The sequence below is a fragment of the Heteronotia binoei genome, chromosome 21, assembly GCF_032191835.1.
Source record: "Heteronotia binoei isolate CCM8104 ecotype False Entrance Well chromosome 21, APGP_CSIRO_Hbin_v1, whole genome shotgun sequence".
Taxonomy (NCBI): domain Eukaryota; kingdom Metazoa; phylum Chordata; class Lepidosauria; order Squamata; family Gekkonidae; genus Heteronotia; species Heteronotia binoei.
This window is the reverse complement of record NC_083243.1, coordinates 126,703,750-126,723,224: the sequence shown is the minus strand read 5'-3', so window position 1 is coordinate 126,723,224 and position 19,475 is coordinate 126,703,750. Positions and strand designations below refer to the sequence as shown.

General features: G+C 40.5%; 1 protein-coding gene across 2 annotated transcripts in view; it reads right to left on the bottom strand.

Moving 5' to 3' along the window:
* The window catches only part of ANO3 (anoctamin 3), a 328,242-nt gene that overhangs the window by 27,044 nt on the left and 281,723 nt on the right, over positions 1-19,475 (bottom strand). For both annotated transcript variants that reach the window (XM_060262282.1, XM_060262283.1), the window contains 10 exons: positions 19,102-19,184; positions 17,005-17,145; positions 16,499-16,663; positions 14,169-14,205; positions 12,464-12,575; positions 6,586-6,643; positions 6,042-6,139; positions 4,922-5,067; positions 4,633-4,785; positions 2,056-2,203 (listed from right to left, as the gene is read on the bottom strand). In XM_060262282.1, coding sequence (XP_060118265.1) covers positions 2,056-2,203; positions 4,633-4,785; positions 4,922-5,067; positions 6,042-6,139; positions 6,586-6,643; positions 12,464-12,575; positions 14,169-14,205; positions 16,499-16,663; positions 17,005-17,145; positions 19,102-19,184 — 1,141 coding nt within the window. The remainder of the gene's footprint in view (positions 1-2,055; positions 2,204-4,632; positions 4,786-4,921; positions 5,068-6,041; positions 6,140-6,585; positions 6,644-12,463; positions 12,576-14,168; positions 14,206-16,498; positions 16,664-17,004; positions 17,146-19,101; positions 19,185-19,475) is intronic.

The following is a 19,475-nucleotide window of genomic DNA, read 5'->3' as shown; positions in this document are numbered from 1 at the left end:
TGTTACATTTCTTTGAGGGGGTGAACAAGCATGTGGACAAAGGGGATCCAATAGATGTTGTTTGCCTTGAGTTCCAGAAAGCTTTTGATAAATTTCCTTATCAAAGGCTCCTTAGTAAGCTCAAGAGTTATGGAGTAAAAGGACAGGTCCTCTTGTGGATCAAAAACTGGCTAATTAATAGGAAGCAGAGAGTGAGTATAAATGGGCAGTCTTCGCAGTGGAAGACGGTAAACAATGGGGTGCCGCAGGGCTCAGTACTGGGTCCCATGCTCTTTAACTTGTTCATTAATGATCTGGAGTTGGGAGTAAACAGTGAAGTGGCCAAGTTTGCAGATGGCACTAAATTGTTCAGTGTGCTGAGAACCCGAGAGAATTGTGAGGCACTCCAAAGGGATCTGTTGAGGCTGGGTGAGTGGGTGTCAACGTGGCAGATGAGGTTCAATGTGGCCAAGTGCAAAGTAATGCACATTGGGGCCAAGAATCCCAGCTACAAATACAAGTTGATGGGTTGTGAACTGGCAGAGACTGACCAGGAGAGAGATCTTGGGGTCACTGAAAATGTTGAGACAGTGTGTGGTTGCAATAAAAAAGGCCAACACCATGCTGGGAATTATTAGGAAGGGAATTGAAAACAAATCAGTATCATAATGCCCCTTTATAAATCGATGGTACAGTCTCATTTAAAGTACTGTGTGCAATTCTGGTTACCACACCTCAAAAAGGATATTATAGCATTGGAAAAAGTCCAGAAAAGGTCAACTAGAATTATTAAAAGGTTGGAACACTTTCCCTATGAAGAAAGGTTAAAACGCTTGGGGCTCTTTAGCTTGGAGAAATGTCGACTACGGGCTGACATGATAGAGGTTTACAAGATCATGCATGGGATGGAGAAAGTAGAGAAAGAAGTCCTTTTTTCCCTTTCTCACAATACAAGAACTTGTGGGCATTCAATGAAATTGCTGAGCAGTCAAGTTAGAACGGATAAAAGGAAGTACTTCTTCATCCAAAGAGTGATTAACATGTGGAATTTACTGCCACAGGAGGTGGCGGCGGCTACAAGCACAGCCAGCTTCAAGAGGGGATTGGATAAAAATATGGAGCAGAGGTCCATCAATGGCTATTGGCCACTCTGTGTGTGTGTGTGTGTGTGTGTGTGTATGTATGTATGTATTTATATATAGGCCACTGGGTGATACAAAGTGTTGGACTGGATGGGCCATTGGCCTGAACCAACATGGCTTCTCTTGTATTCTTATGTTCTTAAAATGTTAGGACTCATTGGTCTTAAAGATGTTTTCTTTGTATTTCTTCCAAGGGATACAGGGAACTGCTCAAAGGAAGCTCTGGCTCTTTCTTTCTTTCCCCTTGGGGGCCAGGAGGGGGAGAAGCCTCACTAATAAAAGAAGAATTGAAGAAGAATTGCAGATTTATACCCCACCCTTCTCTCTGAATCAGAGACTCAGAGCAGCTTACAATCTCCTTTATCTTCTCCCCCCACAACAGACACCCTGTGAGGTGGGTGGAGCTGAGAGGGCTCTCACAGCAACTGCCCTTTCAAGGCTATGAGAGAGCCAGAGCTATGGCTCTCCCAAGGCCATTCCAGCAGCTGCAAGTGGAGGAGTGGGGAATCAAACCCTGTTCTCCCAGATAATAATCCATGCACTTAAACACTACACCAAACTGGAAGACGGAAGAGAGGCTTTGCTCAGTAGCTCTTCTGTGTGATTGAGACAGCCTGGCAAACAAGCTGTGATGCAGAAGGAAGCAAGAGAGAGGGGGAAGGAAGCAGTTGACAACCAGTTGCTCGGGGCCCTGATAGGAGCCCTCCGAGGGCCTGATTCGGCCCCCAAACTGCATGTTTGACACCCCTGATTTAGATAGCAGATAATATCTTTAGAGTGTATTTTGCTTAGCCTTTGATGTAGTAGTTTTTGAGCCAATGTAACAATAATAAAAATGTGCAAAATGTATAAGTATATTATACTGACAAACATCTCCCAAAATACAACACTTAATGCATCAGCTAAAAATACATTTGGAAAATAGAGTAATTACTTTTCCTGCCTGTATCCTTGATCAACACAAGGGCCATATTTGTATGCATAAACAAATCGTGGGATATAGTCAGAAGTAATGGCAATAACAAATGCATTGGTGATTACAGCCAGGACTCCTATCCCTTCAAGGATTCCATACCAAATTCCTAGGAGAAAACAAAAAAAAATATTTCAGACACAGCAATTACTACAAACCTGTTCTCTTTACACAGTTTTCAATCCACATTCAAATAAGTTTTTAATTCTGTTCCAAAACTGAATTAAAAATGCTGCTTCCTAGCAGTACTGTAATTTTGCCCTTCAGTTAAACATTGTCTAGAAAAGAAATACCTTCCAATTTTAGATTTTCCATTTTAGAAATTCCACCTCTTACGTCACATTGCACTTTTCTGCATTTTTAATTATTGTATGCATAAAAGCAACAAAAATACTCCTTTATTTCATTCTGGTACTATGCCTTATCAGATGGAAGTGTGGAAAGGGAACAATAAAACATATTAGACATAGCAGGATTTCAGCTTAACATGTTGGAAGACTAGCTGAACATTCCAGTCATTATATATCACATATATATGATTTGAGGCATGGGATAACTTAGGACCTATTTTAGTTTACAGATCATGGGCTGGATTTTAACTGTTTTTTCACAGGTGCAAGTCATAACATGATGAGAAACTTTTGCCAGTTTCTCCCTCCATTGCAGAGCTCTATGTTTTATCTCACACCCTCCCTGAGAATTGCTTTTGGGGGAACACAACAAACTATAGTGGGGAGTGGGCACATATTACTTTGTGAGTGCTGCTGCCCTCATGGTGCTGTGGATCCAATCCTATGATTTTAGAGAGTCTGTTAAATGTGTGATTCTTACTTTAAGACTTAGTTGTAATAAAACCCTTGAAAATGCTTGGAACTACTGCAGAATAAGATAAAGAATCACAGTCCAGAAATATAAAAAGCATAATGAGACTTTATGACTGTATGTTAGAAAATTATTTTTCTACATGTCACCTGTGACCTTAACAGTTGCCTCAGACGAGAGTGCCTGCCAAATCTGCAGGACAACCCACCAAAGTTCCTCTTTGGCCACTTTAGTACAGATATAACTTTCTGCTATGCCCCCCCCCTTACCTTCATTTTACAGCAGGCTTATAAAATACATTCAGCTGCTACCTGCCACACCTCCACACTTTTCTGTCTCTCTCCCGATGTTCTCATCAGTTCATTCCCTTCCAGTGCTCTATCTTCTTCAGCTCAGTCCATTTCTCTTTACCAAACCAGCCCTGTTCTTTCTTCTCAGTTCTCTCACATTTTGCTTCATCTGTCTGTGCGCCTCTCCTATGCATTGTTAGGTGATTCCTCCATGACCTGCTTGGCCTCCTTGTGATACCTCCAGTAAAAGCTCCACAGCTGCACTCTCTGCATCACCAGAGCTGGCGCATCCATTAGCAGCATGAGGCGGCTGCCTAGAGTGTGGTTCTGGGGGGAGGGTGCCAGTTCCAGCATTCCCACCCACCTTCACTTCCTCAGCAAGTGATATAGTGAGCTTGGCAGCTGCTGCAGGGCTTCCAGCCTCAGCATGCATGCATGCTGCTTGTTGTTTCTCCATCTCTTGCATCTGTGCTTCCAAGTACAGATGTGAGGGGTGGAGCAACAGCATGCGTGCATGCAAGCTGAGACCAGAAGCCTTGCTGTGGTTGCCGCAAAGCTTGCTTTTGCAAAGGAAGCAACGGACAGCAGGGGGCACCTGGCCTGGGGTGCTAGCCTTGCGCCAGCTCCCCAGCGCTGGTGCTGTGCATCGCTCCTGCCCAAGACACTCTCTGTCAGCTCTTCTGTGGCATCTCTTTCTGTGACTCCAGCAGCCTCCCCCCTCCTTTTCCCTCACAGCCAACCTTTAAACTCCCTGGCTGGCCAGCTGGCTTCTGCATTCCCCACAGCCACAGTGTGTTACTTCTGGGCCCCATCTTCCTCCCCCTCCTAATCAAGCAGTATGCTACCTCTGGTCGCTATCCTGACTTCACAGGGCCTAGTTGTATGCCACATCACCAAGCCTCAAGCACATTTACTTGAAAGTGTATTTTGTTGAAATCAATAGTTTGTGCCTTGGTGTATTTAGGAATGCAGAGCATCAAACTCAGTTCTCACAACTGTTTGTTAACTCTTCTATTTGTATGCTAATTTACAGCTATTCAACCAACCACTTTAATCCAGTCTCAGCTATAATTGCCAGTTACTTATGCATCTTGACTCTAACTAGCCATTCCTGGTGACTAGCCCCTCCCTCTACCTATATGTAATGGCTAAGGACATTTTGTTTCACTGTATCTGCAGATGTGTGCATGCGCAAAAGATTATACCATGAATAAAACTTTGTTGGTCTTAAAAGTGTCATTGGACTTTGTTCTTCCCTGCTTATAAATATTTGCACAACATAAATAGATGTGAAACCATAATGGATTACATTCTGTGATGTAAATATGCACTGCAACATGAAGTTAAAAACACTTCTGAACAACTCCAATATTTGGCACAATTACTTGGTAAAAAGAGCACCTAAAGTGACCATTCTTTGTCTTACCTATATCTGTTGCTCTTGCAGGCATTGGCCGCCTCCACTGTGTAACAAACTTATAAGCATCAAGTCTAATTTCTATAATGTTGTTAAGCAATGCCAGAAGAGGAGCCAGTGGAAAAGCAGCTACAAAGATGGTAGTAAAGCCAAACTGTAAAACTAAAAAAAAAGGTCGTATGATTAGATAAGGACACTCCCTCCAAGTCTATAAGAAAAACAAGGAAATTCAGTGGTAGTAAACAAAACTATCAGCTTCTATTAAAAACAGAAAGGCTAGCTCCTTGAGCATGCTTACCCATCTCTAAGTACTCATCCATCAGACCATGAAGATTCATTGGCTGTAGATTCCAATCTTTTTCCCACTGAGGCAGAGAAAATTTATGCTCCAATAACTGCCCTCCTTTCTTGATCTTGCGTCGTGACCACCAGTTTTGTAGCAACCTGTATTAGATAGCCAAAGTATGAAATCTATGGTATTGCTGGTAGTAACTCAGTACCATCCAACTAAACCCACTCAGGTTGTTTTCATTCCTTGTGAGTAGGGTCAGAGGTTTTTTTGTAGAAGAAATTCTTTTGCATATTAGGCTACAACGCCCTGATGTAGCCAATCCTACTGGAGTTTACAGTAGGCCCTGTACTAAGAGCCCTGTAAGCCCTTGGAGGATTGGCTACATCAGGAGGGGTGTAGCCTAATACGCAAAGGAGTTCCTGCTACAAAAAAAAAGCCCTTAGGGTTATCAACTTTTAGGTGGCACATGGAGATTTTCCACTATTACAATTGATCTCCTGATGAAGATTATCAGTTCCTCTGGAGAAACTGGCGGGTTTGGAGGGTGGATTCCATGGCATGATACCCTTCAGAGGTCCCTCCTCTCCCTAAACCCTGCTCTCCCCAGGATCCAGGCCCAAAACCTCCAAGTATTTCCCAACCCAGGGCTAACAAACCTACTTGTGAGTGTAGGCCTCTATAGGTAGGAAATCCTCATCAGTGCAGACAGTGCTATAAAGCCCAATGAATTTTTTATTATTTTGATACCCTTGAAAAGATTCCTTTAGCTTTAAAAATGTCATACTACTTTATTTTCAGCTGGAGAAATTGAAATGGTACTATGTTTCATTGGTACTAATTGTGCACTATAGTATACAAGATCAAGGTCTAGTGTAATTCTTGGCTACTGGATAAAAGGGTCTCCATCAAACCTTATATGGATCTCCTCCAATAACTCCATGTATTTCTGAGGGCTGCCCCTACAGAAAAGGATGAATGATTGTTTGTTTGGGCAGCTAAGGTGATTTTAATATTATTCTGGCTCCAGCAGGATAAACCACCAAGCCAGCAATCTGACATGCCTGCAGCTCTAATCACATTGACATGATGATATTTTTAGAAAAAATTAGATAATGACTGTACTCACGGATAGCCAAGTTCCATGAAGTTGTTCCACATTTGCTTTAAAACCATGATAACACCCATTTGCAGACAGAGGTCTATCAAGCAGCCACTAGGATGACACTAAAGGAAGAAGCATTACAATGTACACATTTTAAAAGCAATGTTTATCTTTAAGGTGTTTAATTTATTTGGGGCCACTTCAGGGTCAAGAAGGAATTATCCTCCAGGTCAGATTGGCCCAGGGACCCTGGATGGTTTTTGCCTTCCTCGGCACAGAGCAGAGGTCACTGAGGGAGTAGAGGGGAGAGGTAGCTGTGAATTTCCTGCATGTGCAGGGGGTTGGACTAGAGCTGTTTCCTATCATTTTAAGATCACTCTAAGGGGGGGGGGGAGGGTACACTGAGATCTACCACTCTTGTGGTATAATGTAAATTTATTTTTAAAAACAAAAAGTTGTTGAAACAAGAAATTATTGAAAAAAGAACCAATAAGTTGTTTATCCAAGAAACAGAATTTTTTAAAATGTATGTTGAAAACACATTGGCAGGACAAGTATGGTTGTTTACCTCTTCCAATCTCCATCTGTTAAAAAGTTTGTTGTATTTTCCAGGACGGCCAGCAAATCTGGGAAGATGAGATATTTGTTTGTCAATTGAATTTGGAATAAACGGGCACATTTAACAATAGAAGGATCCATAAAGAATCACTGATAAGGAGAAATATTTTGCCCTTTCTTCTCTTCACCATAGAATACAGCAACCCCTCTTATCACCATCAGTTTCAGTTCCCACATTCTCACCTCATTATGTTGCTTCCATCACCAACTGCTTTGCACTGACACAATTTTCAAGTGGCATTTTGGATCCTATGGCAAACCAAATCAGTGCTTAAACTCCAATACACTGCTTTTTGTAACATGTGCATGTCAATATTCACTTTTAAATTTTTTCCCCAATGGAAGTGTGATTTTTCTGCAGACCTGGCAGCTTGCAAAGGCCTCGGTAAGAGTGCTGGCTAGCCTTTTGATCAGATTTGGCAACCTGCATGGGATCAGGGCTAGTCATTCACAATTGAATAAACCCCTTTTTATTGGGAACTATCTGAGTTAACACTGGCACTGGATAGAAACTATTTTCTTGTCAAAAAGCACCTTCTATTATTAGTCGGTTTTAGTCTTGTGATTAATTATTTGGTGCTTTTTATCATTTTTTCCTCTTTACTGCATCTTCTGGGTGCTATTTTATTCTTTATTCTTTGCTGTCACCAGAGCCTATATTGTAGAAAAAGCCCAGCAGGAACTTATTTGCATATTAGGCCACACCCCTGACATCACCATTGTTTCACACAAGGCTTTTTTTGCAGAAAAAGCCCAGTAGGCACTCATTTGCATATTAGGCTATACCCTGTGACACCAAGTCAGCAGGAACTGTGTTCCTGTGTGTTCCTGCTAAAAAAAAAAAGCCCTGGCTGTCACTGTCCTTGATCTCATTTACCCTCACTGCTGTTTAATCTCATTGGTTATGACAACCCACATTTTTTGTCAATGAAGTAACAATGCTACATGTGAAGACATCATACAGCCCATGAAATAAATTATGTAGGTCTACACAGTCAATTAGATTAAATGACAGTGAGGTCATATGTGTAGGAAAAAAGAGTAAGAAAAAAAATCAACAAAACAAACCAGCAACTGGCATGGGGAGAGCAGGCATGGGGCTACAGGTGCCTGCGCCCCTAGGCTGAAGGTCTATCCTCCACCCTGTGTCAATTTTGTGTGTGCTTTGCGCATGCGCGCACCCGATGACATCATAATGTCATCATGCCATGCTTCCCTGGACTTAGCCAAGCCGACCTGGCGCGGGGAGCAGGGACAGCACAGCAGCAGGCATAGGGGGGGCATTGTGTGGTGAACGGAAGCAGAGGACAGGTGCTGGGAGGTGAATGGCAGTGGGGCAGGGGTGGGGGAGGTGAGCAGGGGGCGAGAAGTGGGCACTGCAAGGCAAACAGCAGTGGGGGCGGCTGCTGGGAAGTGAACAGGGGCGGGTGGCTGCAGGAAGGGGGCATCAGCAGCTGCAGGGAGAGAGGGTGCCTCATGGTGCCCCTAGGCCAAGTGGCGCCCAAGGCAGCCGCCTACTTGGCCTACTCCCACGCTCTGGCCCTGGGGAAGAGGCATTGACAAAATCCAGATTTTTATTAAGATCTTTTCTAGTAATGTGTTCAGCCACATAAAATATGCTGATTTTGAAACAGATTTATAAATCAGAGACTATTTTAGCAGAGAAGGCAAACACTCTAGGCAAGGTTCCTGTCCATTGTTTGATAACAACACAATCAACAACTTCAATGTGAACACAACTGAGAACTTCTATGTTCCCTTTGATGGAAAGGGCAGTTCTATATGCACAAAGAGATGTATGTATTGAACTACTCCCTTCCTTGTTGGGGCAGCCTGTGCAGCTGGAAACCCTCATGCCTACATCAGAGTCCTTAAACTATCATCCAATTGCCAATTTGAAGCAAAGTCTTTTAATGGAAACCAGAGAATAAAAAGGATAAGGACTCAACTACATGATGTTTTCATCAAGGACATCCCCATGTTGAGGCATGTTCTGAAGTTCCATGTTTTGCAGGTACATCTGAATCAGATCAGCATCATCATGTGTGTGCATACATACATAGAGAGATGGAGAGAGAGAGGGAGAGATGATATTTGCCCCACTGTGTACTGAGTAGCCACCAATTATATTTCAACAGAGGGACAAATAGCACCCCTCCAGAGCACCCCTTTCTTTCTACATGTCTAAGCCCCCTCTTTTGTGCATCATTGTCTCAATATGAATCGGGCCCATTTATATTTGGGAAGACATACAGAGACATCCTCTGGAACATTGTGACATGTATTTACTTAGAAGAAATATGAAAGGGAAAAACAGACTCGTAACCACCGGCCTCTGTCATAAATAGATGGATAGATCAAGCTGCCTCCAAAAATAAAATAAAATAATAATAATAATAATAATAATAATAATAATAATAATAATAATTTATTTATATCCTGCCCTCCCTGCCTAGGCAGGCTCAGGGCGGCTAACAACAAATTCAGATTAAAAGTTATACAGTATATACAGTAATTTTAAAACAACATTAAAAGTTATACAATAGTTTAAATCAACAATGTCTTATAAAACCATTCCAGTTTATATAATTTAACAGCAACAGTGATGTTCCTGGCACTATTCTGTCTATTTGTATACACTTTCTCCCAGCATCTTTCATGTATTGGGCCCCCTCAAAGCTTTGAGGAGTTAAGACAGACATTCTAAGACCTGATAACTCACCCATACCATACCATACCATACCATACCAAACCTTTAATGGCATAATAGAATCAGATAAAAATACACAGAATATAAAAATTTAAACATTGGAGATAAAATCAAAATAAAACCGAGCTTACAGATGCATTCAAACATGGTCAAAATTAAATTTAAGGATGTCAGCCAGAAATTTTGCCACAGCCTCACTAACCACCCCCTCAGTATCACTCAATAAATAATAACAGGGTGGCAGAATAGACAAATCTGGAGAAAAAGAAAGCTTGCCAAATAAATCTTTACGGAGGTTATGGTATAAAGAACAATCAAGCAATATATGCTGGATTGAGTCAGGGGTATTTGCTCCACAGGAGCAAAGTCTGTCGGCTAAAGGGACTCGCTGATATCTCCCTTGTAAAACTTTGGAGGGAAACGCGTTTAGTCTAGCCAACATAAATGCCCTGCGATGACTTGGAGTGGTTAGGTCTGATAGATAAATGGGCATTTTGCCACAAAAAGCATAAAGACCTAAGGAAGCTGGAGAGCAAATATAAGGGTCAGTTGGCCGTAATTTCGTTTCCTCCGATTCCCATAGTCTCAGTTTAATACATCTGAAGATATATGACTCATCAGCGGTAGAAAAATCATCTACCTCTAACCCCCATTGATTGAGTTTAGACAGAAGCACTGCTGTCCAGGATGAAATATATGGGTCTCTTTTCATACAATCTAACGATAACTCACCCATGAAACTGCAATCACATACTATCTCACTGCTAGCTACCTGTGCAAAGGAACTGCACATAGCCTCTTTTTTTGTAGGGAAAGCCCAGCAGGAACTCATTAGCATATTAGGCCACAGCCCCTGACATCACTGGAAGTGTGGTCAAGTAGAAACATATATGGGCTTAGCACAACACCTAGTACTTTAGGTTAGGTCTGAAGGATGTTGGACAGTAAAGGGCACATTAACTTCACAATATTCCAAGTACAACCAAAAAAACTGAAACTATACTCCTAAGCAGAATGTTTGTTTATTGTTATTGAAGTCCTAACACAAGACATGCAAAAAGAAATACAAACATACAAAGTTTCCAGGATTTTAAAATACTTAAAGCATTTTTAAAAAAAGTTTCCTAAGCAGCATTAATAAGAAGTTCCACTGAATTCAATGGGTCTTACTGCCAAGTAAGCATACATAGGATTGGACTGTAAATCTATAGTACTATGTACAAATGTCATTGTTTTTGTGCGGCTTACTTTCAAGTAAGCACAAATAAGATTGGGCTGAAACCCACCACAAAGGAAGCTTAAATTCCATTGATTTTAGTTTGGATTTAAACACCCCAAGTGCATTTAGAATTTGTGCCTAGACAAATCAGGCCCATACGTCTTACTGCAAAGTGTGAAAGAAAAGCTGGTTATATTTAAATAACTACACACAAATCAGTATCATTATCCAGGAACAAGTACCAGGGCTTTTTTTCTAGCAGGATCTCCTCTACATAGTAGGCCATGCCCCCTGATGTAGCTCATCCTCAAGAACTTACAGTAGGCCCTGTACTAAGAGCCCTCTAAGCTCTTGGAGGATTGGCTACATCAGGGGGACATGGCCTAATATTCAGAGGAGCTCCTGCTAAAAAAAGAGCCCTGACTATATCATTGCTGCATGACATGTGTCAGTGAGGTCACCAAACTTTTACTGACCGGTATCTGCATTAATCCAGTTCAAACTGAATAACAGCTGTACTTTAACCAACACATCATCAAAACTGCAGACTGTGTACAAAACCTAAGCAATGTTGATCTATGTGATCTATTACCCAAAATTTAACAGTAGTATAGCACAATTCAGATGTCCCATTAAATTAAACAAGACCAGCTCTCAAGCATGCATACAATTGCAACCCTAATATCCTAAGAGTGCCCAAAGATACCATATTGGAAATTAAAAATAAAAAGTAAATTTCTTATTCAAGATACCAGAGGGTTGTTACCAGAGTAATACAATATTTGACTACTGTGGACCTACTTCTTTCCAATTACAATATGAAGTTTGCAGTTGGCTGGTGCTAGTTAAAAAGATGCATTTCAAGATTATTTTTTTTTAAAGTCTTATCAATTGTTTACTTTTTCTTTAAAGCACTACAATTGGTTAAGGTTTAACTTTTGAGGGCAACAAGTCACAGCCTGTACTTTTACTTCTGAATTTATTCTCATCCTTTCACAAGACTAACCATTCAAGGGGCTCATCTCCTTCTCTCTCATCACAGAGCTTCCCCCCTCCCCCAAGGCTCAATAATCCAGCTGCTGCTGCTAAGATCCTCCACTTACCAGTTTTGCCATCGTTGATGTGCAACACCATGGAGATACACTTGACAGCACACTTGTGGCAGGTTCTCACCATCTCAGGAGCATTGCCAGTGCTCATCCTGCTGGCGGTGCCTTTGGCGACTGCCATGAGCACTGCAAGAGTGGTGTTTGCAGAACCAGGCAAAGAGCAGCCTGAGCTGGAAGGCCAGGAAGGAAAGCCGCATGAAGATGGCAAAGAGGGGATAGTAGAAATTAGGGCCAATGGTGTTGCCTCAGTACTGCTGCCTAGGGGCCTTGGCAGCCAGCAAGGCGTTGATGTGGAAATTGCGAGACTTCTCCACAGCAGGGGCTCTTGAGGCCACACCTGGACTGGGAGCATGGCTGTCACAAGGGTGGAGACCTTGTTTTGAGCCAGAGCCCTGGCCAAGACAGCTAGAACAGGATTCTGGTGCATTCCAGCTCAAAAAAAGCTCTGCACACAGTTAATTTGCCTACCAAAACAAGATCTGCTGGGGCTACAGGTTTCTGACATGACATTAAATATGCACAACTGTTTGGCACAGGTTGCAACACAGTTTAAATGAGACTCTGAACCCACACACAAATCCACAAGGACTCACTTAAATTGGGCCAACACTTGGGCAGTCAAGCATACAACTTACTTTCTCTGGATTGTGCCCTTAGTATCCAGTCTTTATTTAAAGCCACAAACATCTCCAGCCATCAACAAACCAATGTAATATATCCATGATGTTTCATCATGATTTTTGTTACTTAATTTTCTGAGAGTTCCTTAACTCATTTGAAATTAACTTACCTTCCAAGGAAAAATGCAATGTAGAAAATAGAACTGTTTAAGTTGACAAATTGGAAAAGAAACATTTTCAAGGCAAAACTGTTTTCCCACTCTGAATCTGTTCTAGGATGTTCTACAAGAATGAAAGAGTACACATTACTAATTAGAAAATAAATTAATATTTCCTGATCTAGATCTCCTAGTCTGGAAGATGACTTTCACTAACACACTCAGCCGCATCTTGCTCTCCATGTCAAAGACAAGCACACACTACTCAAATTACATCCATTTAAAAATAATAATAAATGAATGGCCAGAAAAATTATCAGGCTCCTTTCATTTATATTCTAACATTTGCATGTGCTGAGAACAAGTAAAATAACCTTGATTGTATATATGACCACACCTTTCAATCTATTTGCCTTTCAACCTATTTGTCATAGGAAGAGAGTTTGCCTCAAAAATGTCTACAGATTTCTTTTTTTTTAAAATAATTTTTTATTTCTCTTAAAAGATAATCAAGCACTAAAAAAGCCCATACAGTACTATAAACAAACAGTAAGAATTGTACAAAAAATGTCTACTGATTTCTGTTCAGATCGCAACTGTTGAGAACCCTTGAAGTCCTACTTTTTAGAAAAAGTGTTCCCTTTTAAAAAACTCTATAGAAAATCAAAATATAACTGTTTAGCCTTCTACTAATCTATTAAATATAATTGTTTAGCCTTCTATCTTTTAAAAATACTTTATTCTCTTATTTATTTGGAGTTGTTGCTGTTATATTTCTGCAAATTGGTTTTGTATTTGTACTATTTTATAAAAATTTCAAAATAAAAAGTTAAAACAAATAAATATGTCTACATGGGATCTATTCACTACACTTATTCTAGGGGAAAAGTTACAGGCGTTCATTGGATTGAGGGGAGTTTTGATTAGGGTTGTGGTGCTGGACAGGAGAAGGTTAACCCTTTCTTCATTCATTTGAACTAATTTAACTTTGAAGCTACTCTTTGCCTCAAGGGGGAAAACACAAAATTACCATTATGGATACCCCTATAAAAATAATAAAATAGGATCATGTGTACTCTCATCTGGTTTTGCCTTCAGTAATAAAATGACATTATGATAGGCTTCCCAATCCCCAGGTCCCAGCGGGGGATCCCCCAGTTTTACAGGCTTCCCCCCTCCCCCAGCCAGCTGGCCGGCGGGGGAAGCCCCACCCCCACAGCCATTATGCACCTCCATGAACAATTCCCATAAGGAATGATGGGGTATTGATCCACGGGTATCGGGGGCTCTGGGGGGGCTGTTTTTTGAGGTAGAGGTGCCAAATTTTCAGTATAGCATCTAGTGCCTCTTCCAAAAATGCCCCCCAAGTTTCAAAAGTATTGGGCCAGGGGGTCCAATTCTATGAGCCCCAAAAGAAGATGCCCCTATCCTTCATTATTTTCTATGGAAGGAAGGCATTTTAAAAGGTGTGCTGTCCCTTTAAATGTGATGGCCAGAACTCCCTTGGAGTTCAATTCTGCTTATCACACCCATGCTCCTGGCTCCGCCCCCAATGTCTCCTGGCTCCACCCCCAAAGTCCCCAGATATTTCTTGAATTGGACTTGGCAACCCTACATTATGATAATGTATTTCTGTTAAGTACTTTGTCCACTCTTTCCTAACCACAGAGAAATGAAGCATCACAGCAATATTTAATGTATCAGTGCAACTACCTACCTAAATCTGTTAAGAGATAGGCAACCTTTTCATATACCTAAAACAAAGTTGAGAAAAACATAGGAATTAAAAATACAATTTCAAAAAGGAAATTATTTAGTTATGAAACTCTAAAAAATGAAGGAAAATGTTACCTTCCCTAACCCCAGGAGTTAAAATAAAAATGCATTTCTACTTCAATTGCTCTTTACCAGCAATGCTGAAATAAATCATATGAGTTCATCTCTATGTAAGGCGAAGAAAAAAGTGTCCTATTAAAGAATGGTATGTGAAGGAAAAGATGGTCTAGATCTTACGCTTTTAATGAGAAATACTCATAGTTTCGTGCTTTTTATTATCTGCCTTGGATTTCTCTCATTACCGGCCTGTCAGACAAAATGCCATATCTTTATTTTTTGCTTTGAAAGATGCAACTTAATAACTGTTAGAAGAAACCCCCTCCCATCAAGCTAAAATTAAGTAGACCGTGTCTAAAGTCAGGCAGTGGGGCACTACTGACAGAATGGAACTTTCCTGCCTTTGTGTCCTGCTTCGTGACCTGTTACAGTCCACTATTTCCCTCAGCTGTTGCCCTCAGTGAGGGCAGAGGACCCTCAGGAACAGCAAGGGGGAAGAGTGGGAGTCTGCAGTGGTAGGGAAGAATTGGCTGAAACTCCCACTTTTTTCTACCATCAATGATGATAATATATCCGAAATTATAGTATCCAAAATACTGTGCATATGATAAGTCTGATATGTCTCTAAATAAAATAATGCACTGTGATGATGGGTACTCCTTATATAACATATTATACGTATACTTACACTATATGACTCATTTCTACTAGAAAGACGTCACTAGACAGGAATTTCTGGTTTATGTGTGTACTGGGAGGCAAAGAAAGATGAGTGAAATTAAACTCTCTGCCCACACTATAAACTTGAACCTCAGCCCTAGGGCATGGCTAGATGTAAAACTGAAATTCGTTTCCTGGAGTATCTCTGCATTTGTAAGTTTTGTTTTTCTCACCAACGTGTCTAAACTTGCCATGTTACAAATGTGGAACTTCAAATAACATTACAAAAGCCTAGACAAATCTACTTATCAGAGCATTTAGTACACAATGCCACTGATAAGCATAATGCTGCAGATTGCTAGGATACATGAGCTTTGCCTTGTTTAGTAGATATTTGTTAGGAAGACATTTAGAAGAAAACATTTTACAAAATGAAGAATCAGCAGCAGCACTGGAGATCACAGAGGTATACTGCAAAGCCTGGAAAATATGGCCTAGTGCTGAGATTCTCAAATAATAAAACGGAGGCTAAAATGCTTAAAAAATTAAGAGATAATCTTGTTGCACCATTCACTTTTATTTAGGTGTGTCCTGTATCCTACATGTTGAATTAAGAACATAGAACATAAGAGAAGCCAACTTATGCAGGATAGCCAGTTGGAAGCTGCAGCTTGCAAGCTTATATTCTATCTACCCCTGCCCCTCCAGCCAGCCTTTTGTTGTTGGCTGCTAACCCACTGACCCTCCTTTTAGACAATACAGGATTAGCTGGTAGCCTGTTGAGTCCAAGTCAGAACTTCAGGGTGTGTGTGTGTGGTGTTCCATGGATGGGCTATAAAGGGAGCCCCCCTTTTTTTGCCAGCTTCATAATACCATAGTGGAGTTGGGCTAAATAGGCTTGGTCAGTTGACTGGTTAGTCAAAACTAGTTTTGCAGGGATAGAATAGGCCAGTCAGGATAGATAGGGATGACTGGCAAACACCCAGAGACATCTAAAGTGGGGGAGAGTGTGTCTGGAACAGTGCATCACTGGCTGTGTGGTGGGGTGCAACTGGGAAGGTGAGCCCTTGGTGCTGAGCAACATCTTGCTGAACCTGGTAGTGTATGTGAGGTGCTTCATGGAAGGGGGCTAGCACTGTACAACTCTTGCGCTGTGCAACTCTTGACACACTGTGTGCAGATGATGATAAACAAGGCTAGTGAAAGACACTGGATGTCATGGTGGGACTGCCCAACAAAGGCAGCCCAGCCAGGCTACCCAGCACAACCTATCTCTTTAAATATGTAAGCATATTCAATAGTATAACATAGTTTAATTAATTAAATAATCTAGTTAAGCCCAAACTATTGCCTTGAGTATTCATTTACATGGTGCGTGGGGCAAATTGCATATAAAATTGCTTAGAATATAAGCAATATTAGATAGTATACTAGAATAATTTTATTTTCATTTAGCTTAGATCACACCACTTCTAGATAGACCAGTTCAATATTTCAATAATAGATATGTTGTTTGGATCATTCTTTGTAAATCACTGAAAATCAAGAACTTACAACATTAAGTGACATGATAATCATAAAGTTGATGCAGACTCCAGTGCCTGATGTTGCAAACTGCCAGTACTTTTTGATAAAATACCACTGGAAAGAGGCAAACTGTTCCATAGCCACCAAGCGATATACTACAACTGCAAATACAGCTGTGAGTACTAATGATATCTGTAGACAGAAAATTGAATATACTTATTAAAAATGGACATCTTACAAATAAACTACATCTGCAAGAAGTTTATGAAAGTACTCTTTAAAGAACTTTTAAACTCATCTCATTTATTTAAAGAACTCAGTGTTCTGACGGAAGTATTACATAGTTGAAATTTAAATATTCATAACTGCATTTTTTCCAGAATTGTCTAGGTCTAAGACATGAATCACCAACATTGATCTTTGTTCTCTTATTTTACAGTAGTTGCCCTAAATTTATTCTCTTTGCAATTTATGTTGTCATGAAATAGTCCACAAGACATTTACAAAATTTCTATCATTTTTAGAGTCTTTACCATGAAGAATATTCCTGACACAGACACCATCAGTCGACTAAGTTTGTCAGGGAATGGTTGAAAAGGTTCAGGCTTCCCTGTTATGGGATTGACTCGTTCCACTTGGGAATATTTTGCTTCAAACTGGGGGCGAAGCTCTTCCTGCAATTACAAAGATTTCTTTCAGTTCAGAGTGAGATAAAGAGCATATACATCTGGCATAATGTTGATTTTATTGGTACTATTCACATGCTGAATATACATCAGAAACCAACGTTTACATTATTTTTGAATTTAACATTCTCATACAAAACTGCACTGCAAGAACCCTGAAAATCAAAAGGGATTTTTAGTGCAATTAGAGAAATCAAGAGCTGAAAACAGCAGAGACTATTCATTTATAAAGTATGGTAAATTCACCCTTTTCGGATGTTTATTAGGGTATAAATGACTGCATAGCTGTGTGATCAGGTTTATCTCTGGTTGCCCTTCTCGTGATGCATCCAAAGGTATCATTTCCACAGAACCTGCTTACATAGGTGTTCCAGTGTGTGCTATTCAGTACTGAAAGCTTGGAAAATGGAGATTCCCATGTGTGTAGAGAATAATATGAGCATTGTGCATATGAATAAAGGCTCTGAGCAAGTAGTACCTTTGAATACATGAGGCTTGGGGCAGGTTCAATGGGTGTGACCCTGATAACCCCTTCTATGTGTTCATTTATACATAAATGAGAAAAATCAGAATGGGTGTTTCATGGCACAAGACAATGGAAATCTTGAGGGTTATCTAAATGGAACCACAAATTTTCTCCTCTTAACAGATATGCAGTTCATTTCTATCTTAGCTAGACCGTGTTGGTCTTCCGCGTTTACTGAGTAAGAGCTCTGAAGACGCCAATAAATCCAGTCCTGTACACAGCTGTGTTTAAACTAGCTATATACACTTTATTTACAATTATGATACAGACTGTCAAAATGCTCCGCTAACAATTCACCATCCAACCTCCACAAGTAGTGAAGTACTTCTGTACATTTATACAATTCTTCCAGGTGATGGACCAATCAGGTTTGTGCTGAGTCACGCTCACCTCAGCCTGGCTGATGCAATCTGGCAGTCTGACAACTGCCCCTGCCAGCCAGATCATCTACTGTCATTTAGATCCTGTGCTGTCAGCAGTGGTCTGATGCCTGCACATATACTAACAATGTTCCAATGGGCAGATGTGAAAAATGTATCATATTATCATGACCAAATACTACAACATTCCAATACTAACTGTTCCTTCTGGGAACTGGTCTCACCATTGCCACTGCCCTCCAAGCCTTCTTCATGAACTTGCATAGAATCATGGTCTAATTCTCTCATACCTTGCTATAACCACGAAGGTTTCCATTGTTCTTCTTAATATTATATATTTAAAAGTTTCTCTGCCTCATATTGACTGCTTCCACACAGGGGAAGCATCAAGCACCACAGGAATGGAAGAAAACAAAATCCACATACCCCATTCTGTCACCGTTCTTCCCTGTCATATATGTGTTTTGCACAGCCCCCCAATAAAGCCTGCAACCTCCCGCTAAAAGCCCTTTAAAGTTTTTTCTTTCTTTTCTTTATCCCACCTGAAAGGGTGAGAATTTATTTATTTTATTTTATTTTATTTTAGTATATTTCTATTCTGCCTATTCCCCATAGGGCTTAGAACGCAGAGTTTAACTCAGCCATTTTGAAGGTGGAGCTCAGCTCCATTCTCCCTCCCAGTGGTGGCTACATGGGAATCTCCAGATGGCAATCTGCCCCCAGTCACCCCACACTTTCTTGTTTACTTTGAAGAAAATGAGGTCTATATTTTCTTGGGAGTAAAGAGAAGAAAACCAAAAAAAGGATCTTGTCATTCCAAAATTGGGCATGATGTGTATGGATGGCTCTCTTTTGTCCATGTCAGGAATAATCCCTGTGTGGAATTAGTCACTATCATATTAGAAGTAGAAAAATCAAGCAAAACTCAGTTCTGAGCCAAAGCACTTAAACTGCAAATCAGCATCAGATGCAATGTTATTATTCCAACTGGCAATATTTTACCACTACCCATTATATACTATCTCTTGAGAACCTTACCTCTTCATCCTCCCAGTCTATTAGATCCCAGTCATAGGTCAGTACAGCTCTCCGTCTTTTCCAAAACTCTAAGAAAACTGTAGCTATGAAAAGGATTAGGTATATGTTAATATCATAATCAAGCCTTAATTTATAACACCAACATTCCAACTTCTAAAAGTGATCAAGGAACACAAATGATTGAATTGCTTTTAGAATACTGTAAAACTTACTAGACCATCTAGTTGGGGTTCTCCCAGTCTCAGAGCCCTTGTGTATAATACAACTGAATCTGGAAACTATGAAATATTATTCCTGTGGCGTCTCCTTCTAAATGTAGGTTTTCTGTGCTGCCATTGTAACTCATACTGGCTTTTGGTACAAAAGTTTCATAG